General features: G+C 37.1%; 1 protein-coding gene across 2 annotated transcripts in view; it reads right to left on the bottom strand.

Moving 5' to 3' along the window:
• Positions 1-23,668, bottom strand: part of EIF2AK4 (eukaryotic translation initiation factor 2 alpha kinase 4) — a gene marked incomplete at its 3' end in the record, with an annotated part of 99,644 nt that overhangs the window by 14,583 nt on the left and 61,393 nt on the right. For both annotated transcript variants that reach the window (XM_036735291.1, XM_036735292.1), the window contains 11 exon segments: positions 1,075-1,140; positions 3,751-3,867; positions 7,396-7,564; positions 9,292-9,341; positions 12,043-12,164; positions 12,618-12,693; positions 15,082-15,318; positions 18,052-18,105; positions 20,402-20,503; positions 21,994-22,073; positions 22,731-22,788. In XM_036735291.1, the coding sequence (XP_036591186.1) occupies positions 1,075-1,140; positions 3,751-3,867; positions 7,396-7,564; positions 9,292-9,341; positions 12,043-12,164; positions 12,618-12,693; positions 15,082-15,318; positions 18,052-18,105; positions 20,402-20,503; positions 21,994-22,073; positions 22,731-22,788 (1,131 nt within the window).

Below are 23,668 nucleotides of genomic sequence, written 5' to 3'. Positions count from 1 at the left end.
ATACCATACAATGGGAACATCACTTCCAAAACTGGAATAGCTTTTATGCTGAACTTCTATTGCCAGACAAATGATTGAGTTTGTTTTTGCAACTATCCGGGAGAATTTCTTCTCAGGTCTAATTTGTGCACTTAGAGAAACTCTTTTAAAATTTTGTTTTATGAAATATATGGAATATGGAAGCTACAGAATGCAGTGCTATATGTACCCCCAAAAACTTTTGGGGAGATTAACCAAAAGGCTTAACTGAATGTCAATAGAAGCTGAGAAGCTGAATGTGATGATATTTATATTGAATCTTTGTCCTGGGTTGTATCCAATAGGGTTTTGAAGCATCCTGCGCCTGGACTTTTGATGCTCACCACAATCATCCAACTCTCAGTTGGGAGGGTGCTGAGGCTCAGAGAGTCCTTATTTCTCTCAAGTTAGAATCATGTCCGGACTCCTTGCTTTGTCTGCATTGAACTATAAAGGGTGCAACATTATGTCACAGTTCACTTTGTTGAAGTGCTGAGACAGAGACAAAGCCCTGTTCTAGCCCAAGAATTATTCCCTAATCTCCAAGATAGCTCAAAATTAAGATTGGGAACAAACAATGTGCCAGAAAAGCAAGATCTCTCTTCCAATTCTGAAAAGGAGTTGAAAAGAACTTAGAAAGCTCCAAGTGAATTTTCTTAGTTCTGCCCACTATTATAGTACCATATATTTTATTTCAGGAGACTATGACTAGTCCTCTATCTTGGCACAGCCAGGGGGGCTGTACCAAAGCATTGTCTAACAAAAAGGGGCTGTAAAAGAAAGTGACTAGTGACCAGGAAAGAACACGGTGATTACAGTACTTTAAAAAGAACCATGGAGAGACATTCTTTGAGATCACGGTGTTAGTTCCACCCCCTCCCTTAAAACAGTGAGTTGCCATGGTACCCGTTAACACTCATGGGAAAAAAACTGTGTTTGAAAGGTAGTATAAAGTGCTCTTACCTTGCTAGGAAAAGAATATGGTGACATTTTATGGCAGGATAGATTATAGAGTAAGCTATAATAATGTGCTATACACTGTTAGAAGGTACTTACACTGTTAGAAGACAAAGAAAGATTGCAAAATTTAGCTTCTACTTCTCTCCTAGTCAGTTTTTCAGTCTATGCAAAAGAAAACAACATTAAGATGAACAAATTTCAGTTTCCTTGTAGCTGACTCTCAGTGACAATTTCCAGGTTAATCTTTATTTTTTTTTTGGCAGCAAAATTGTTCCCAGTCCTGAAAGGAGGGAGCTTATTCCATGCTTAAAATATTAATCCAAGTATGATTTTACATACAAATGTTCACTAAAGTTATTGTAAAATATGAAAACCCTGATGTAGGCAACTGAAAACAGATCGATGTGCTTGTTAAAAAATGGCTGTTCAAACTTGATTATAGATTAAGGTCTCCAAAAAAGGGTAGACACACTGCAAAAGAAGCATGTAATTTCTTGAATGAAGATTAATTTCATTTGTAATATTGTTGTTTGTCCTTCATTCTCTTAGAGGACCATGACATCAGGGAGGTGATACTATGACATGTAAGTGAATTGGACTTAAATGAGGGAGGGCTATGCAAAGTAACCAGCCTCACTTTCTCCTCCAGAACCATCTGGGTCCAGTGGCAAGATATAGATCAGGATGATTGGAGATGGCCCTGGATGCATTGGGAGACCTTGGCCTTTTTAAGCTAAAGTGTTGCTTGGGTCTCAGTTTGAGGCAATATCCATTCAGTGATCAAGGCTAGGTAAGAAATGAGACAAAAAATGGTCTCTTTTCCCATAGTAAAAAAATAAATCTGGGAGGGGAAGACTATCAGGGTTTCTGGCCAAAACAGAAACAACTGCTACTTACATTCACTCTGAGTCAATCAGGGCCCAAAGGCCTGGGACCTATTGTTGGCCAATCAATGAGAGCCAGAGTGATTTGGGTTTAAGGTATGGTCCTTAAGAAAAATATCTAGCCCACAAACCCCAAGATATTTAGTGAGGTTTCAGCAATCAAAATTTACATTTCTTTGGGCAGAGCACCCTCAGATAAGGGTATGATACCTATGTGGACAGAGGGGAGGGAAAGTAAGGAAGGGAGGGAGGGAGAGTGGGGGAGAGAGAGACAGACAGACAGAGAGAGAGACAGAGACAGAGAGGGACAGAGACAGAAGAGAGAAAGAGCTATGATGCTCAACTGGCCAGTTTCACTTGTAATAAAAATGAAGCACTAAGAGGTGCTGAATGATGTACTCACCACTACAATTATACAATAATTACAATTGCTGTCATTTATAAAGTGCTTTATATAATGATCTCTTTTGATCCTCTACAGCTTTGTAGCGTAGTTACATGCATATTATCGTCCTCATTTTAAGAATGAAGAAACTAAGCTTCAGACAAATTAGGTGACTTGTCCAGGAGGATGAAGCCAGGAACAGCATGGCAGTATGGGCAATGGATGAGATATTAGAAATGGGAGGAAAGGACCGAAGCTCAACATCTGGCCCCTTAGTCGGTGTTAGTTACACCAGATCATTCAATTTGGCACACTCATCTTAAGCTGCAGCTGGCTGTCACTACTGACAAGTCACTGAAGTCACCTTTGCCTCTTTCTTGTGATCCATGGAGTTCACATTGCCCTCATGCCTGTGCAGCAGCCCCTTTGTGGGGAAGTGAGGACCTAGGTCAGTGCACAGACTGTTTTCAGGGCTCTTGTACTTCTCAAGATCAAAGGAGGTTAACTTAGGGTAGCTGAAATCACAGTAAAGGCTTTCTAAGTTGACATAATTAATTTCAAAAAGTCTAGCAGGAAACAAGCCCAACAAAAAGTCAGATAGTTAAGTCAAAGCAGGTGTCATAAATCCAAAAATGACTTTTATTATCATTGATAGAAGAGAGAGAAAAATAGAAATATCTTGTAACATTTTCTTTCTTTTCCCCACCTCTCCCTCTATTTATTAACAAGAAATCAAACCATTTATAGGTTCTTTGCCTGCAGAAACAAGATGGTGAAGTTGTCTGTTGATATTTAAATAACATTATTCCAGTCTTTTAAATTTAAAGATTCCTTCACGCACACACACACACCCATTTTCAAACTAATAACTTTTTTTCTATATCTTGTTACCTAACCACCCAGTTTTCCTATTCCCTTCCGCTAAAATATGCTCAATGCTATCTGAGAGCCACAGGGAGATAGGTGTTCAGTAAACATGACCTATGAACAGGCTCTGTGTGAGAGGTTCAATTCCAAGTCACATATTTGTCCTGATTTAATATGAAGCATTTATGAGCTATTTCCACATTGCAAAGAAACTTCAAATAACCAATTTCATGTTTTTATTCTAAATGTTCAATTGACCACATTAATTCCTTGAGCCAACAGGATGTTTATGAACTACTCAAAACAATTTGTAGAACAGTTTCACCTACTAATGTGATAACATTCTAGGTGAGAATAGTACAGTGACTATAGTATTTTCTCTGCTACTGTAACAACCTATGTTGAGCCTTAGATTTGGAAATACCTACATAGCCTATGGACTGTTATATAACCCATAGATTCTACTAATTATTTGTGTTTTGGGATAACCTAGGTGGAGGATTTTCCTTATCATTTTGAATATTAGAATTAGATGTAATAGTTTTAAATCTGTAGCAATAAAAAGATAGTCATCCATTATTTTTCCTCATGAACATTGACAAGAAGTACTTATATGTAAAGTCACTGTTCACTTACCACGGCCTCGTACAGAACTATATAAACTTGATTGAGCTTATCTTCTGGAATCCCACAGTGCAAGAGTATTGCTTTCAGTATGGCAGTGTGATTCAAATAAATATTGTAATTTCTTTCCTAATATGAAGGAAAAAATATTTATTGGCATTTAGGCATAGAAAAAAAGATGCTTCACTCAATTTACAAAACTGACTTTTTTGTGATCTTCGGTCACTTAGCTTTTTCATTAGAATATTTAAACTTACCAAAGGCTGTAAGTCTACAAGGTGTTAGAATTATAATTTAGCTGAGAACCAAATTACTTAGGAACTAGAGGGCAGAAAAGACAAAAAAGGTTGTCATCTAAACTCTTAGCAGGTTCTAGTTGGTCTGTCCAATGGAGGACTTAAGGCATGACTGTTTGCAGTGTCAACAGGGCATTTTACACATGATGAGCCTCTCATGTTTCAAAGTATAATTTTAGTTCAGCAGAATATCATGGGGTAAAAACTAGAAATTATTGGTTATATTTATACTTATCGTATTTTTGCCTCAGGTTAAAGCATGGGAAAATAGAGCTTTTCTTAAAGGTTACTAGTATGCTAAATAATATCTCCTTGCAAGAGTGCATGCAACTTAGTTCTGTAGAAATCATCCTTCAAATATGTCAAAACCATGTGTACATTAAGTTAAATATCTATTTACTTGGCACTATACTAAGTGTTGTGGGAAGTAAAGGAAAAACAGAAGACAAGTTCCCTACCTTCAAGGAGCAAACAATTTAGTTGGAAACAAAATTAACAACAAAGTGACAAAAAACTCAGGCAGTATATTAGGTGTCTTGCATTAAATGTTTAAATGTAAAGTACAAGCTGTAAGAGTTGGGCAAGTTCAGAAGAAGGAGAAATCAATGAAGTCTGGAATAACAGGCTTCAAGGCAGCTATAAAACAAACAGATTTGAAAGATGGGTTTGACATGGAAAGGGAAAAAGTGAGGGGGCATTTTAAATAAGAACAACAAAATGAGTGAAGGTACAAAGATGGTAATGGAGGTTGTGTATCTATAGGCTAGTAGTAGATTGGTCTAACTAGGAGGGCAAAAGTTAGAGAGTAGTGTGAAATAACACCACATAGAAAGGATGATACCAGGCTATGGATAGCCTGGGAAACCAGGATGAGGGGTTTAGATTTCATATAGTAGGAAGTGAGGACCCATGAAAAATTTTGAACAGCAACACAATAAAAGTGGCATTTATGAAAGAATCCATTCAATTCTATAACCTTCTAAAAAAAGTAATCTGCTTCCACTTCCCCATACATTTTAACTCTACAACCCCTTGCAATCTGTCCCCACCAAAAACTGCTTTCTTCAAAGCAGCTAATGACCTCCTGACAGCCAAATCCAGAATCCATCTTTCAGTTCTCATTACTCCTTGACCTCTCTAAAGTGCCAGACAATACTGACCATCCCCTTCTTAATACTGTTCACACCCTTAGCTCCTATAACACTGAACATTCTCACATTCTTTTCTTTTCTCTGATAGCTTCTTCACTTTTTTCTCCTTCTCAAGCATCTTAAGCATGGCTATCTTTGCAAGGTTCTATGCTTGGCCCTGACCCTCTGTGCTTCTCACTCGACGCCCTCTCTTAGTAATTCAGTCCATTCCCATTATCACCTCTATGCAGATGATTCTCAAATTTAGACCTCTACCTTCCAAACTCTTTAAAGATCTCCAATCCTCCTTTTCCATTTGCCTCTCTAAATTGATGCCTCTTTATATTCAACACATCCAAAATTGAACTCATCATTTTCTTCCCAGAAACTTGTGCCATTCCCCACTTTCTCTATTTCTGTTGTTGACATCACCATCCTCCCAGGACCAAACCCTCAAAGTGATCCTTGACTCTTCCATCTCCCTCACCTTGCAGATCAAGTCCTATTGATCCTACAATACAAAACAGCCTTTGCATCTGTCCCTTATCGCTTTTCACCTGAACTATAGTAGTAATTTCATAACTGATCTTCCTATTTCTAATCTCTTTCTTTTTTAATCCATCCTGTCACATGGCTGCACAAATAATCTTCATCATAAACTCTTACTCTGTTATGTCACTCCTACCCTCAACCTTCCATAGCTTCCCACTGTTTAACAAATAATATAGTTACTCCTGATCCTGGCATGCAAGGCCCTCCACAATCTGGGTTCACCTTTCTAGTCTTATCTCATACTGCTCCCATTTACAGAGTCTACATGCTAATCACACTAGACTATTCTTTGTTCCAGTTCTGCCCTCTCCTTTTTCCATCTCTTTTCTTACTCTGTTCTTCCTACCTAAAATGAACTCCATATCTTAACCCCATCTCCTCTGGCTGAAGTTCCTCCCTTCAAGGCCCAATTCAGATTCCAAGTACTCCATGAAGCTTTCCTTACTTTTGCCTATCCATGTACCCCTCCCCCAGCTGAATGTGATCTCTCCTCTTTAAATTTCTCATATAGTTTGCTGGGACCTCTTCTTTGTATTTAATAATAATAATAAGAGATTAAATTTATATATCATTTTAAGGTTCTGTTTTGGGGTGAGCCTGTGATTTAATTTGCCTAGAGAATCCCAGTGAGGAAAGTCTTTTCCAATGGAGATCCACACTTAGTTCACAATTTCAGGTCTTAAAGATTTGCCTGGGAAACTAAGAGGTGAAATGATTTGCACACAGCCAGTGTGTGTAACAGGTGGGACTCAAAACCAGGTCTCCCTGACGTCTAAGGGCGACTCTTCATTCACTTCACTAGAGGTGTCAAACTCCCAGCCAAGCCAAGGGCCTCGAAATATTTAGCAAAATCAAAATACAACACAACATAGAAAACTGTTAACGTGTGGTTTTCTAATTCAATATGTTATCAGTTTCTATTTGAGTTTGACACTATGGTACGACACCAAGACTGCCTCTCTGCCTGAAGGTTTTCCAAACCATCTTCACAACAGCCCTGGAAGGCAGTTACTATGAGTATTGTCATCCCTGTTTTACAGATGAAGAAACTAAGGTTTCAAATAGGTTGTGACTTGTTCCAGGTCACAGAGCTAGGAAATGCTGAAGATTCAAATCCACGTCTTCCTGACATGAAGTTCAGTGCTCTTTTTGCTCTACCACAGGGCCTCCACTTTCACTGTGAAGACTCCCTATTTGACACTTCATTAATTTAGCATTTAATTGTTCCTTTACCTGATCTTCCAGTTATGCAGTCCCCTTATGTTCATCACATTATACATTGAAACAAAGTTTTTAGTGTAAATGTTCCATCAACTTTCAAGTGCCTTGAGGAGAGGGATTGCATATTATTTCATTTTTGTATTTGTATTAGTGTCTAAGTGTACCAGGCAGAGGGCTGCTAGTCTATATTTTGCCCTTTGGAAAAACTACAGGAAAAGAATTCTTCTGTTCCCTCCCCATACTCCCCCCAATAATACTTTTGGCCAAGGTTAATAGAGTTTTAAGTTAGAATCAAAAGTCACATCATCAAATCACTTTCAGTGGAATGTTGTTTACCAATCCTTGACATTTACTATAAATTTAAGGAAATATAGACTTGATTCAACAATAACTCATTTACTGGGAAAAATAAATCTATAGGATGGGAGATCAGTGTATACTAAAACATGGAAAGAAACCTGAAGCACTGGAAACTCTTGGATGATCTCATGGATGGTGTAGATTATTTCAGCAGTAGGCAGAAAGCTGTTGCTAGTAGAAGTGATGATATCAAAAGCACATTCCAGAATTTCTTTGGGATGACAGCGATCTAACTTGCGTGGTCTGAAGACACGTTCTATACAATATCTAGAGAAATAAACCCAGAGTTCTCAGATTACTTACTGCACTCTAATGCTTACAGAAATAATGTAGAAATTCATAGGAAATGAGTAAGAAAACTCAACTGGTAAAGTGTTTATTAGAACACTAGGGTTGTGTGGGCCCATGGCCAGTACAGTAGAGTCACATCGTAATGAAGGGTTAAATTCTACAGTCAAAAAAGTGAGCTACAAGACTTAAAGATGAAAATACTATGTGGTAGAAAAATCACCCTTGAAAAACCCCTTTAATCCCCCATAAAGTATGGGACAATCTTCAAACAGTTTCAACTTAAGAGGGGCTTGGGTCAATTTAAGAAAGACCAGCTTGTTTTGGAGAGCAGATGAATTTGGACAGAACTAAATGAAAATTTTATTTTTTAGGACATTCAATTAAACTGTTCTCATGAGAGAGACTTCTCAAATAGAAGAAAACAAAAATAAGTAAAGACTTAGCTGGTAAGAAAACTGATGATTAGGTAAAAATATTCTTGAAGAGGTTTCACACTTATGTGTGGTTAGTTAGAAAGGGATCAAACACCACATAACTGTTACTTATTTTCTGCTTTACTGTGAGGAAAGAAAAGACATAAGAACATCAAAGGAAAGGTAACAGCCATCTTTCAGCCAACCAGGAATGCTAGGATGGACAAAATGGTTGTTCTTCTCAATTGCTTCCAGCAAAGGATGATTAGAGTGTCTATGGGAATGATCTGAGGAGGAGATTCTAGGATCATACTCCATGACACTGAAGAGAGATGTTTACACTAGGAGAGGCAGGGGGAATCTCAGACCAACTTAGGGGAAAACACAGTAATCTCTCCTATTCCATGCTCATGCTAAGGCATACCCTCATTGAACTGAATGGCACCTACAATATTTAAGTTGTTTCTTTTTTTTTTTTTGCCTAGCACGTATAGCTGAATTCAAGTTAAATGCATTTGTAGACTTCATTGTACACAGAACTGAAATGTGATCTATGCTCTGATTCAATTTTACCATTGACAAACTTGGCGTATCTTGGTTCCTTTACTCTGAAGATATTGCTATGGCAAAATATTCATCCCTTTGTGCTCATATCCCACATAGAGATACCATAAATGCCATTCTTATTTATCATTCACTTGTAGCTAACAGTAAATCAGGACAAATGAATAAAAAATTCCATAAAAATGCTTTGGTTTCATGTGAAGAATGGTGCTTATAAAACAAAACGCCGAATTAGCAGCAATACCATTGGGTCTTATGAGGAGACATAATATTTGGCTCCTCTTGTCACTTAAATGTACTTTACAAACATGGATCCCTAGTATCCAAATTTCAAGCTGATTTTTACCAGGCTTCACTTTAAGTGTTTCTCTGTCCAAAGTTACCCATAATAAGAATTTTTAAACACGATAATAACATCTATTCCTCAAATTAGGCTATATAAAGAATCATCTGTGAGCAGTAGTGACCAGGTATGTTCACAAACAGCCATTTGTGAAAATAATTAGTGATGAGGTTCAGGGATATTTAGAAGGCACAGAAAGGATTATGGTTAACTCTAGTTAAGTCAATTACCACATTCTTCCTTATGAGAAAGGCAGTCCTGTCAACCTTTTAAGAACTGATATCTATGCTTTTTGAAGAATATTCCAAACCCAACAGTTGGGTGCTGAGGTCTTTATTATATGCGGGTCAGAAGAGGCAATACTCCCTCCACCAATTCCTTACCGTTTCAAATTTGAGATATTATTTCTAGCCACGTATCTTGCAAATGGGATCTGAAAATACAACCAAAAAATGTTTTCAGATTAATAATGCCTTGGAGTCCATGCTCTTCTACAAGCTGTCTTTCATGGACAATATCAGTAAAAGAGAGATAAGCTTTTACCAGTTATCACTTTATGTATGTATTTAAGTTCAAAACAAACTACATCTTGATTGTATCAAATGAAAACTCATATATACTAACAGTCAGTGTCATGGTTATTTTGATTTCTGTAAGATAATTCTTCATGGATAATCTGTGAGGGTATTTACAATAACTGAACCATGATAGGCATCTAGTACTTTGTAGGAATTTTCCTAAACACCCCTAAGAGGAATCCTTAATAAATTCTCTCCAGAAAAATTCTCTATAACCATCTAACCACAAATAAGTAACTACATTATGGAATAAATTAGCTATTTTCAGATTATCTCCCAGAAACTAATTATCCCAGGGGATAGCCTAATGGGTCAGATTCTGTATGGGCAGCATGAATTTTCGTTTCATATTTGAATAGTTCATAGAAAGTAAGTGCTGCTTACAATTTTGAATGGTTTTTCCCTGTCGGTATTTAGAGAATGACAAGTCAATTTTAAATATAATTGAACAATAACCATGCCATTTATTTTCTTTAATATCTTTATCAAACCCAGTGTCTTTACCACACCACTTGATTCAATATTAGCATTAAAATAACAATAATACTCCCTACATTTATGCTCTATAGAAAGAGAAACAAGATAAACAGAAATAACATGAAAAATCAGCAACAGAACTGGCAATCAAAACTCAGTGCTTCATGCAGCTTTGGATAGAGCTTTGCCCAAGGCAGGACAGCTTATTTATGCACCTCCCTGATTATTTGTTTAATGTTTCATTGGTGTCTTTTGTTTATTTTACTGATGCCACTATTGCTTTCCAATCTCTACCACCCATTCTTCCCAATAGAACCTTATGGCATCTCTTTTGATAAAACTACATTTAAATAAAAACAAGCTGTTGATGGGGAGCAGTGCAGAAAGGTTAGGCATAACTCAAATACAGAGCTGCTCAGGTAGATTCTTTTAAATGGTGCCTCACGTGTGATGTGGCATTTGGAGAACAAAGAGAGAATTTCAGAGTTCAATAGAATCATAGGAAAATGTCAGTAGTGGCTGTAGAAAATGACAAGGCACAGAAAAAAAATTTAAATTGGGGGCCTTGTACTTGTAGGAGTACAAAAAAATGCCATTAACATATGAACTCTATACCCTAACAGCTATAGTACAGTAGACATATCACAAGGTGAACTGATGCTGATTTAAGCTTGTTGTGGCTGTCCAGTCATTCTTCAGCTGTGTCTGACTCTGTGACCCCACTTGGGGCTTTCTTGGCAAAGGGAGAAGAATGGCTTACTGTTTCTCCTCTAGCTCATTTTATAGATGAGGAAACTGAGGCAAACGGGGTTAAGTGACTTGCCCAGGGTCACACAGCTAGGAAGCGTCTGAGGCTGGGTTTGAATTCAGAAAGCTGAGACTCTTCCTGACTTCGAGCCTGGTTCTCTCCACTGCTCCACCTCACTGCCCAGAATTTAAGCTACTAGAGATTTTGGGACACTCTGTATATAACACTGCAAGATGATTAACAGCTCAGTGGGTCTCAGTGGATTAGCACAGGCAGGATGTTAATCTCAGTTTGGTTATGGGTTCTAATTCTAGGTTTGTCATTCCTTTATTGCGGGAATCCACACAATCCAATTCAATAAACTGAACACCTACTCTGTGTAGTCACTGTGGGTACAAAGATAGTCCTGCTCTAAAGAAGCTAACAATATGGCGGCAGGGCTTATCATTTACTCCTCCAATAGCTCGGCACACCAGTGCCTTTTAGACAGGGGCTGCTCAACAAATATCTTTTGAAAAGTTAGGGACAAAACTAAGAATCATTGACTAGTTCAGTTTTTCAATATGCAGAATTGGGTAAATTGAGGCACTGGGAAGATTAACAAATGACAACTAGAACTCAGTTTTCTGTAAAACAATTCTTCATCCCACCTCTCATCCCCAGCCCCAGACACACAGCATGGTAAAGAATTGTTGGTCACAACAGCATTTTGGGAATCACTTAAATAATTAGGAGTCATAATAGCAAAAGTACGTCTAAGAAGAAAGCTAGAGGGCCAGGCTTCGGAAAAAAAATAACAACCAATTAGGGCAGTCACTGACGTTGTATTGGCTTAACTGAGCTAAAATGCTGTCAAGTCAGAAAATGGAAAAATTTGCTGAGAAATATAATATATACTCCCGTATTTGATGTAGTCGTGCTGTGCTGTCATTGCTATCAAGATGACTAGTGTCCGGGTCAGTGTTATGTGTCTGATGACCAGACTCTAGGAAAGGTATTCTAGAGTCTATGGGCACAAGTATCTACATTATCACAACTAACTTCTGGGCTGTGGACAAGGAGGCAAAGACTTTGAGCCCAAACATCTTTTGGACTTCAAGAGCACTCTACTCTGACCCATTCTCTCTAAAGAAAAGTTAAAAAAAAAAAAAAGGCCATGTGAGAAATGGCAACAATGGATACATAAACCACCTGTATGGAATAAAAATTTCAGTATAAAAAAGAGACGTGCTAAAAAGAAACAAATAAACCATTCAATTCTAATCAGACTCAGTAACAAATTCGTAGGTTCTAAAAATCCAGCCTGAAAAGCAGAATATTCCTGAACTCACCCTGAGATCATAGGGCAGCATCACCAGCATTCCGCTGTGGTCCATGAATAAGGCTGCTTCGTTGTGCTCATACATTTGCCTTTTTCGGGGAAGTAGCAGTGGGGTACATAGCTCGACAGCTCCTACACCAAATTGGCAAACCATAATTAACCACTGAGTTCTCATACTCCCCAGGAACCAACTTCAATTGAAATATAAACCTGACAATTAAGGATATGTCATTGGGGACCATTATGAAAGTTAGACTAATCCCCGTGCACCACTCCTAAGTCATTATTAATTTCTATTTTATTCTGCATATTCCACATAGAGTGAGCTCATGTACAATGAGACATAGCAGTTCTCTCATAATTATGACGGTGATTATCCAACTTTATTTTAAAAGCAAAGATGCTATTCTCTTAAATCAATTTCTCTTCAAAAAGCTGAAATATAAAAATGGGCTTAAATTTCACCTGCTACACCAATTACCTGCAACTGGATTTGAAAGCAAAAGTATATTCAGATCCACTGCCACTACTTTCTAAGTGAAAAAGCAAGGTGGGTAACAAAATGAGATTAAAAAAAGGACCTACCATGTCTCTTGAAGATGCGGATAATTGTCTCACACACATGTTGCTGTATCTTGGCTGTACGGATAGAGAAGCTACCCTAAAGTACAATAAAAACAATTAAAGTACCACTCCGAGAGGGAAAACAATTTCTCTCTCTAAAAGAATAATGTGTTGGTTGGTGGTATATCGTAAGATCAAAGAACAAGGTTTCACAGAGTCATTGTGTTTCCAAACATCTTTAGGGAAGGGGGTTCTAGCATCTTTTATCTTGTTTCATAATGATCTTTACTCTAAACAGGGATCATAGTAAGTCACAATTTTAATAAAAACAGAAGTTTACGATGAGTCTTTTCATCCATTCAGAAGTCAATATACATGCTGCACAGTGCCAGAAAAATCCTACACAGAAACACATAGTTTGATTACATCGAGGGGCTGCCAGAAGCCAATGCCCAAGACAATGTAGTTGCAAGGTACCAAGAATATGAAAGTGTATTGTTTTTCTATTGCAGTTCTCATAGGTAATATGAGTAATGGAGGCCATTCCTGTGATCATAAATTGCTTTTCCTCAGTCTCTTAGGTATTTTCCTAGGGGATTGGTTCTCTAGGAGAAATCTTTGAAAGGAAATACTGTCAAAGTGGTGGCAGAAGGGAAGCTTTCAAGAATAGCAATACTGATGGTAAGTCAGTCAGTAAACATTTATTAACTGTCTACTATGTGCCTGATACTTTGCTAAGCAATGAAATACACAGAAAGGCAAGAGTTCGTCCCTGATATCTCAAGAGACTCCCCAGTCTATTAGGGGAGACAACATGCAAAGAACTATGTACATTCAAGCCATATATAGGATAAATTGGAAAACTCAACGGAGGGAAGTCCTAGAATTAAAGTGTATCAGGAAAGTCTTCCTTTGCTGGGGAAGGAAGAAGGAAGAAGGTGAGATTTATGGGTCTTGAAGGAAAGCAGAAAAACCAAGAGGTGGAGAGGAGAAGGGAGAGTACTCCAGGTGTGCAGGACAGCCAGTGAACATACCCACAGTTGGGAAATAGAAAATCTTGTTTTAGGAACAGCAAGGACTTCAGTGGCACTGGGTCACAGAGTATGTGGGCAGATGTAAGAAGACTGGAAAGGAGCAGGTTATGAAGGGCTTTAAATGCCAAGCAGAAGATTTTATATTTGATCCCAGAGGTGATTGGGAGACTGGAATTTACTGAGCAGGGCGATAACATATCAGACCTATTCTTTAAGACAATTTTGACAGCTAAGAGGAGCATGAGCTTGAGTGAGGAGAGATTTGAAGCAGGGAGACCCACCAGCATGTTATTGCAGTAGTCCAGGAGTGATAGTAACATGATTTCCTCTTTATCTATCATGTTACTGGGGTAGGTGATTGGCAATAGCTGTAAAGAAAGCTTCTATGTTTGGGTGACTTGAGGTCCTTAGATCCTAAATAGATGCCAACAAATAACTGGAAAACACCCTGATACATGTATCCTACTACCTGCATATTTTATGTTGTTTCCATTTGGATTCTAAACCTTTAAGGGGAAATTACCAGGTGGTCTTCTAATTTTATATGATGCTAAGTCAATTCAGCACACTTTAGTACAAAAAAACCACTTCAAACTATAAGCTGCAAGATCACTTTCAGGACCATATATTTAAGGTATATCAACTGAAGTAACATGGGGAAAAGGTAGGTCTAATAATACCCTATAAAACCAAAGTAGAAACTCAAGAATGTAAGCAACCTGCTAAAAATGTGGGATGAGGTTGGTGCTCAGAGCACTTTTTTGAATAGTTTGAAGAGTCAGAAAGCTGGGTGGTCTTTGTGACCCCTTAATATAAAGAGAAGAAAATAAAATGTCATTTGCATGCATTGGACTATGTGATGTCTAAGGTCCTTTGTGGCCCTGTATGATCTTAAGTACAAACAACTGTGAAACCTCTTTGGCAAACAGGATATATATCTAATAAAAGCATTAGACCAACTTTTCTGCATATACAAGGACACAAATCTGTTTAAACATACATCTGGTATTAAAGCATTCTTGCAAATAGCTTTCTAAAACTAATAGGCAAAAGAAAAAAAAGTGGCTCCTAAAATCTGTATTGACTCCATACTCACTAATATATTTCTCCCAACCAAAATCTACCTTTTTATTACTCCATATATCAGCACATAGGAAATACACTCATTCTCAAAACTGATTCCATGAAAACCAAACTAAAAGTGAAAAGAATAAACAGGCACAGTACATTAAATTTATTTTAGGCCCACTATTTAGTTTGAATCAGAGCTGCCCAGATGTTTTAAGCTCTAGGTATTTTGGCTAATGCTTATTACTATAGCTACATTAAAGGACTTTTTCAGCAATAGCTGATTTAGTGCTATTCAAGATGACTTAGAATTTTCTGAATCCAGCCTGTGTTTGGTTAAATATGTGCCATGAGAACTGTAAACTCAGAGATTTTAAACTTGCCTTCAATATGTCACTGTCATACGTGTAGTCGATGGCAGGGGAGATGCGCTGGGAAAAGATCTGGCCCATCATGGTCCGGTAGGCTTTGCCATCAACGTTGGCCAGGGTGTGGTGTAGAACCTCATGCAGCTCAGACTCCTCCAGCTGGGGTGGGGGAAGCAGCTCACTCTTCAGCAGCTCTGTGGCAGTGGGTCGCTTTGCTGGATCATGGTTCAATAGCCAGGAAATGACAGATTTCTACAACCAAAGGCCATGGACATGGTTACTATAAATTAGCGAAGAACACGTGTCTATAATGTCTTATAATTTTTTTTTTCACTTGAACCACACCTAAGAGATCTTTGCTGCATTTAGCAGAATTTTAATTGGGGTTTTGGCAACCTTTGGTATGCTATTATTTACTTATCACATACCTCACTGTTAAATGTAGTATATAAATTCTATAAATAGTAACTTATTAGAATGCTGGATAAATAAAACCAATAAAAACCAATTACAGACGACCAGAACACTTAACAGCAATCTAAACACTATCAATTTACCAAAGGAAATGTAAATTCCATAAAATAAGACATATTCTTACCATTGTATGTTATGCTGCACTGTAGCTACTGGAATTCCTAACGTAGGTAAAGCAACCTGTGGCAATATACTTCGATTTTGTTACTATTCTTCCAGGCATATGAAAAAAAAAAATTAAAACTTAAAAAGTTTTAACCAGTAATCTTATTTCTAGGTTTCTCAGTAAGGGGATGAGACTTTCTGCCCACACTGGGATTTTCAGGGCCATCTTTCTCTCATTGATGTTGCCACCCCTTTTCCAAAGCTATAGTACTTTCAGTGGTGTTCAGCAGTAAAGGGGAGCTCAGAGAGCAAGTTGGGTTGATCCAGGCCTTTTTGCAGGGCACTTTTCTTTTGTTTATGGGAGATGGAGTCACCTTTGAAGAACCAGCAGCATTAGCTAATGCTCAGAAGAGGTTCACAAAGCATTTTACAATTTCATAGTGTGCCTAAGGAAATAACTCCTCATTTCCACTGAAATTTAGTTGTTTTGGGTTAAGATTGAATTACTGCAGCTAGACATTTGTAGTCTTAGGAAGCAGTTTTATATTAGGGTATACTGAAATGATTTAATGAGATTTTCCAAGAATTTACACAGTGTGAAACTGGTAGAAATAATAAACTAGTTTTTCCAACAAAATGGACAGTGTTTTGCCTATCTTTTTATGTGTGGAAAAAAATTCCTTTTATTGTATACATGTATCCTGTCCTACTATCTGCATATTCCCTGTTGTGGTCTTCTACCCAGTGGTCTTCTAATTTTATACAATGCTTAGTAAATTCAGCACACTTTAGTACAAAAAACATTTCAAACTAAAAGCTGCAAGATTTACCTTCAGGACCATATACTTAAGGGTATTTAACAAATATCAGAAATAGGGCCTGGAAGGAATCTTATTAGTTGACTAGCTTAACACTCTTATGGATATAACTTATGGATAAGGAGAGTGAGGCCTATAAAGATGAAATGATTTGTTCAAATTCTAGTGTCCAAAGTCACACAACTAATTATCTTTCCAATGACAGTGATATACGATATAATCATCGTTTGTTGGAAATGTTTCTTAACATCTCTTACAGTATCTATAAGCTAGGAAGAATAGTTGGCATAGTCATTAATTATAGTTCTGTTTCTAATTCTATTAGGGATGCCTGTTAACTTGAGTAAGATCCTATGCTATCACACACACACACACACACACACACACACACACACACACACACACACACACATCAGTGTAGGGAGCTGGAGGTGAGGAACTTTCTCCATCAAAGCAGATGAGTACCTTCCATTTGACTTCTGATCCTGGGGACACTGAAAGGTTAAGTGTCTTGCTGAGGGTCACATAGTAGCGATCAGAAGCTGGAAGTAAACTCAGGTCTCTGAGGGTTACCTCTTTATCCATTTCACCACATTGCCTCTTAATGTATTAATAATTTCTTTTAAAATAACAAAATGAGCCTGGTTTTTCTATAGAAAATGTAAGAGGTACGAAATTCACATTATACTTTTGAATTCAAACACACTAATGAACAAATATATGATCCCATTTAATAAAAGTGTAAACATGATTTTTAATGATTTTTGTAATAGTCCTGTATTGGTATAGTCCTCAACCATAATACATAAATATCATAACAAATAGCAGGTCAGAAGTAGAAGAGTGCTAGCAAATTGAAAGCTGTTGACCTATTTCAGTTGCTGTTTTCAAAGAGCTGCTGTCCCCCCAAAATGCGGATCAAACCTTAGCAAAAAACAAAAAACCAAAAACCATCCTCTTGCAATAAAAGAATCACTGCAGAAACGGTTACTTATATCCATAATTAGCCTTAGAAAGAAAGAGATGAATTGATGTGCAATACATGAATTTCCAGATCATTCTTTTTTCACATTAGCTAGCCTTCAGTCTTTAGCCGTGACACATTATATACGTTGTGTCATATATGAACATAATTATATTTGAAAATGCTCTAATAGCAGCTTGTCAGAAGCTTACATGTTGTTTTCTTCTCACTAAACTATTTAAAACCTGAAATTCAACATAATTAAAATTTTAAATGATGTTTTTCTTTCCTATAAAGGCCTAGGTTTTATCCGAAACAAAGAGCTGTAAAAGCACTTTCTTCATTGCAGCAGTTAGGTCTAGGGTCCAAACAGTATTTCCAAGGCACAAAGAGCTACACAAAAGAATCCAGCAGCTTGTTAATTCACTATGCCAACACTCGATTTTTTTTTATCACATATTTAAATTTCAATAATGTTTTAAATGCTTTATCTTTTGGTATTTCTTTTTTTACTTTGTTCCAGAAACACAAGAGAATGACTGGCAGAGATTACTAATTGAAGAAGAAAAATAACAATTAAGACTCAAGACTGAAGACATTATAATTAAAGCATCTGAAAATTACCTGCTTTGTATGTTCTGCATCATTGAAATCTTCTGGAAACTTAGGAGAAGTGGGCTAAAAGGATAATTATATTCGAATTAGCAAATAAATACAGCAAACACTTGGCAAACTACCATAATTAAAACATTTGTTCACCAGAAGTGAAAAAAAAATAATGCTAGCACAAAAATGACAAGCTAGTAAGAAAAGGATAAGCTGAGAACCATCTTGAAATCTGATGAGCATTCTGTCTTTACATTTTCAATTTTCTTATTCACATAAAAAATGTTTAGTAATAACTTTGCTTATTTAAGGAACGTTATTAAAAATGTGGATCACTGAATATCTCAGAACCTCCAAGTCATTTAAAATCGCACACCAGAAAGGTAACTGCATTGTTTCCATTACCAGAGGGGCACCATATTTTTATTTTTTAAAATCACAATAAGAGACAGTAACAGGTAATCATTCACGGTAAAAGTACCTATAATACACTCAACTCTTCTGGCTAATAATCCTAATACTACATTGATATCATTAACATAAAAATGCAGACATACTCAAAATGAAGGAACAATGCTGCTTAAGCAAGAGGAAAGTGCTACATCCAAATTAAGGACCCCAACTTTGCACAAAAGACCCTCAGTTAAAGCAGGAACACTGTGATGACTTTATTTACTCCAGGAGAGTATAGACAGAGCTTTAAAAACTGTAGTAAAGTAGCCCAGGGTTTTGCAAATAGTTATTTCTTAGGTGAAAAGCAGGAAGATGCTTCTAAGTATAATGTACTTTCTCATTTATAAGGTACTCTTTAATGTAAAGCACCAGACCTCCTGCCTCTGCTTTATTTTCCATGGAAATAAAGATGTATAAAGCAACTACTTTCCATTTTGATTCTCTTTACTCATCATGCATTTCTGGACACAAGTCAACCTTGGCCAGATCCCATCCTCGGTCAGATCCTCACACTGTTTTCTCATATGTACCCAGGGTACTTATTGATGGCAGCCCTTAAGAGAATCCTAGCAAGCGTGAAGACTGAGGCAGAATCATACTAACAGACAAAAGAAGAAAGCAAATGAAAATGTAGTTGGAGAAGAGGCAACTTCTGATCCAAACTGTGGATTCTTTTCACTCCCTATCTCACTGCTGTTTCTGCATTGCCCCAACCTTTTTTTTTAAATTTATGTTTACGCTCATTAATGATAATCTTGCATTTCCAAATTTTTAAGGTCCACAAAGTGCTATCCTCACAATAACCATCTTAAAGAGCCGGTATAACTATATATTCATTTCACAGACTAGGAAGCTGAGACTCAGACAGTTTAAGCACTTTGCCCAAGTTCATAAAGCCAAGTCTCCTGACCCTAGGTCTACACTAGGAAGCCTGTCTACCTAATTCTCTCTTCCATCCGCATCTCTTTCTAACAGTTGTGAAAACAATCAAATATCCCCCTAAAAGCTTTAGTTCCATGTAGATATGCCCAGTTGCCAGAGAAAGTTTTAGTAATATGAGCATGATTCTTACCACATGAAGTTCCCCTACCATTTCTGTAGATCTACTCTCTTTTTATTTATTAATTTTTTTAAAAAAATTTTTATTGTATTTTTTTCATTACATTTTAGGTTTTGAATTGTCTCCCTTCGTCTCTCCCTCCCACTAGAGAAGCCCACCATTTGACACATATATACATATATGTAAAACTATACTATGCACATTTCTATCGAACAGTTCTTCTCTGGAGGTAGATAGCATCTTCCTTTATAGATCCTTTGTAGTTGATTTGGATATCTATAATACTCAGAATAACATAGTTGTTCATTTCTTACAGCACAGTAGTAGTCCATCGCAATCACATACCACAATTTGTTTAGCCATTCCCCAGTGGATGGGCATCTCTTCAACTTCCAGTTCTCTACCACCACAAAGAGAGCTTCTGTAAATATTTTAGAACCTGTAGGTTCTTTTCCTTTTCCCCCGATCATCTTCCTAATAGTGGCAAATGCTGGGTCAAAGGTTAAACACAGTTCTATAACTCTGGGCTCTCCAATGTAGATCTACTCTAAATATGACCAGAGTTAAAGATAAAGTGGTGGAAATGGCAACGTTTGAGGGAAGTGGCAATGTTACTTCTGATGCTGCCATAAGAATGAAGAGCTGAGTTGATTGTTCCCTGCTTGAGATAGTTCACTGTAAAGGAGATTTGTCAAGGCTGGCATGCCTCAATAATTAAGCCCTTTTATTTATGGCAGAAAAACCTTTTTCATATGTTTAAATACAAGAAAGATATGTTGTCATATACCTAAACCTCATGTGTTAATAACTTAGGTTAGTAGGGTTCATTTAGAGGGTGAAATCATTGATACATACTTCTCTGAGTTGAGTGAGAATAAAGATCCTTTCTGATGCAGTAACCATGGGATGATAGGACATTTCAAAGAAGATAATGCCCAGGCTGAAAAGATCTACTTTCTAGGGAGAAAAAAAAATTATAAATAATTTAATTGCATTCAGTTTTGACTTGTGATCAAAGTAAAATTTCTTAAGAAACTATAAAATCAGCATTAAATAGCAAAAAAAAGATTAAAAAAATGCATGGCACAGAAATCTATTTGCTCAGACAGTTCACAAAACAAGAGAATAAAAACATAAAAAAAATGTTCTATGTTTAGCCTGTGAAGCATTTAATCCAGCTCATTTGAATACTTTCCTTGTAAAACTAATTCTAACTGGCTTATATATATTCAGTGTCACAGACTAAAAATGGCTGAAAATTGCAAATCTTGGATGCTGATAAAGGACAAGAGAGCTGCTAAAACAGGTATGGCTTTGGGTAACACTTTAATTTATTAACCATCTGAGCAGGGCACTGAATGAAAATTTAAAGTTACTCTAAGCAGCCAGAGGGTTGCAATGTCATGCTAGTATTGGTAGCAGAATGTTAGCTCCTTGACCAACACTGCCTTTTGTGATCATACCTCTAATGCCTAGCATAGTGCCTGGTGCATAATAGGGCACCTGATAATGCTCATGGGTTGACTGAATAATATAATAAGAAGAACTTAAAAATAATACAGTGGGTGAGGAAAGGTTTCACGATTAGCTCAAAGAAAATAAATGAAAATTCAATTAGAAAAAGTACTTAGCAAACATTTAGTAGAAAAGAATCCAAAAGAGCACTGAAATTCAGAAAGTAGTCTTACTAAAGGATATAGTAATGTAAACTAATGTAATGTAATGTAAACTAATTCACTGTATCCTAGAGTTGCTGAAAATTTTAATCACTTTATTTTTCAACAAAATTAAATAGCAAGGAAGCACAAATCCTGCTTTTCAAAAAGCTATTAAGATAAGTCTAATTCTAAGCACTAGCAAAAAGTTCCTCTTATACTGGCTTAGATGACCTTGGAGGTCTTTTCCAAATCATAGTGAGTGAGTGAGTGAATGAGTGAGTGAGTGAGTGTGTGTGTGTGTGTGTGTATCTCCTGCTACAAGTGAAAGCTAGTTTTGAACTATTATTATAAGGTTGAGAAAATGACTGTTGATTCAAAGCCTTCATCTAAAATGGTTTAGCTAGTAGTGTGAAGTACAATCTACAAAGAAATGTGCTCAAGTGAAGAGTTTACAGAAATTTCGAGATTTTTGACAGAAAACTTACAAAATGCCAAGTGGACATCTGAAATTATCTCAATTTAACATGCATGCATAAGTCAAAATTTAAGTGGACAGCACTCCAAAACAAGATTTTTGCCTTCACGGAGTTTTGCATGTTGACAGTATGTATAGAATGAATTCACAGCATCTTAACAATAAAAAGCAAAGAGCAACTGTCCAAACTAGCAAATTTAAAAACAGAACATTTGAGTATGGCCCCAAACTGATGTTATCTTTTAAGCTCATAATATTATCTCACTGTTGACCTCTTTGCTTTTTAACAAATAAAATGCTCCCTTTCACATTACCTGGTTATATGAAGATTTAGTGCTTCCTTGGACTTCTGGGCTGACATACAATGCTGTGCCAACCATTCCAGTCAAATTATCTGTGTGGTTGCAGAGAGAAAAAAAGCTTTATGTGATAGGAGTTCTATGGACAAAGAAAAAGAACCTACAACAAGGGGATTAACTAACAGTGATGAACTGAGTATAATTAATTATTGACAATCCACACTGCTGGATTTTTTTTATGCACGGTACAAAAGACCATCCATATATCCCTTGTATAGTTAATTACTGACATTCATCACACTCTATTCAAGGATGCCTTCTTAGTTAAGCAAGGGGGAGACAGCTCCAGACAGGCATGTTTTCTATCAACTGAATATGTTCTTAGAAGAAAACCCTTTAGACTGACCAAAATGATCAGGTAGTCTGACTTCACGGACAAACAGAGCAATAGGTAAGGAAGCTCTACCAATACAAATCTGTAACCATTGTGCAACTGATAGCTGCCCGGTGCACTGAGAGGCAAGATGACTTACCCGGGGCACCACAGTCAGTGTTCCTCAGAGGTAGGACTTGAACCCAGCTCTTATGAATCCTGTCCAATACTCTACCCACCACACCTTCACTATTATTCAACCACATTAAGCTCCCTTTTCTAATAATGTACTGAAGGACAATTATTAGTGAAGAGGAAATGGCATCTGGTGTAAAAAAAAGAAAATCAGTGATAAAAGCATGCAGCTTTCCTTGTTTACCTGAAGGGTAAGATTTAACTAGCTGATCAGCTCCCCGATCTTCTTGTTTGGTATCAGCCTAAAACACAAGGAACCCAAGTATTAGGATGTCACAGCATTTGTCACTGATGCCTGCCTTCTGCATATTTCATAGCTTGCAGGAATTCTGAGAGGGTCACTTTGACCATGGGTTATCATTGGTGATGCCTTTCTAATTTCATTGTGCCATTTTCCAGTCCACACTGACACGTCCTCAAAACAGTGTGTAAAGTGAATGATACTCTTGGAAAAAAAATTCTAATAGCAAATGGCTACCCCTTTTCCTAAAGCGCTCTCCCTACCTCCCTCATTTCCTCTTCTTCTGTTGCCCTCTTTCCTACCATCTTTCACATAAAAGTTAACCCCCCCCACCGTTCACTAAGCCTCAGTTTCCTTTCTTTGCCCCTAAATGGGGAGGGAGAGGAAGGGAAACAGATTGGACTGGATTAGTAACACCCTGCCTATGAGCCACAGAAGCATGAGGAGTAGGAAGAGAGGAAAGGTAATGCAGAAAGACTGCAAGGGGCCCACAAATCTGTACATATACTGTCATTTTGTCTTGACATGGTTGGAACAAAACAGAAAGCATGGTTCAGCACAAAAATAAGGAAGCAAAACCTACCTTCTGCTGATAGTATAAATAATGCCTTGCATATATGTTTTGTGATTTTTTTCAACTGCATATAAATGCTATTGTGATGAATAAAATATAATTTCCTTTAGAAGCATTAATGAATTCATATTAGCATTCTGTCATGGGTATCCTTAATCAGATACTAATAGTATAGTTACTATCATGTGTGTAGAGGAAAGTCTACCAATTTTTTTAATATTTAAAGGGGACAGAATTGTTGGGAACCCCTAGATTAGATATTCTTAATTCTTCCAACTTTAAAATCCCCCACTTGCTATAACTGAAC

The sequence above is a fragment of the Trichosurus vulpecula genome, chromosome 8 (genome assembly GCF_011100635.1).
Source record: "Trichosurus vulpecula isolate mTriVul1 chromosome 8, mTriVul1.pri, whole genome shotgun sequence".
Classification (NCBI taxonomy): Eukaryota; Metazoa; Chordata; class Mammalia; order Diprotodontia; family Phalangeridae; genus Trichosurus; species Trichosurus vulpecula.
This window is presented reverse-complemented; position numbering and strand designations above follow the sequence as displayed.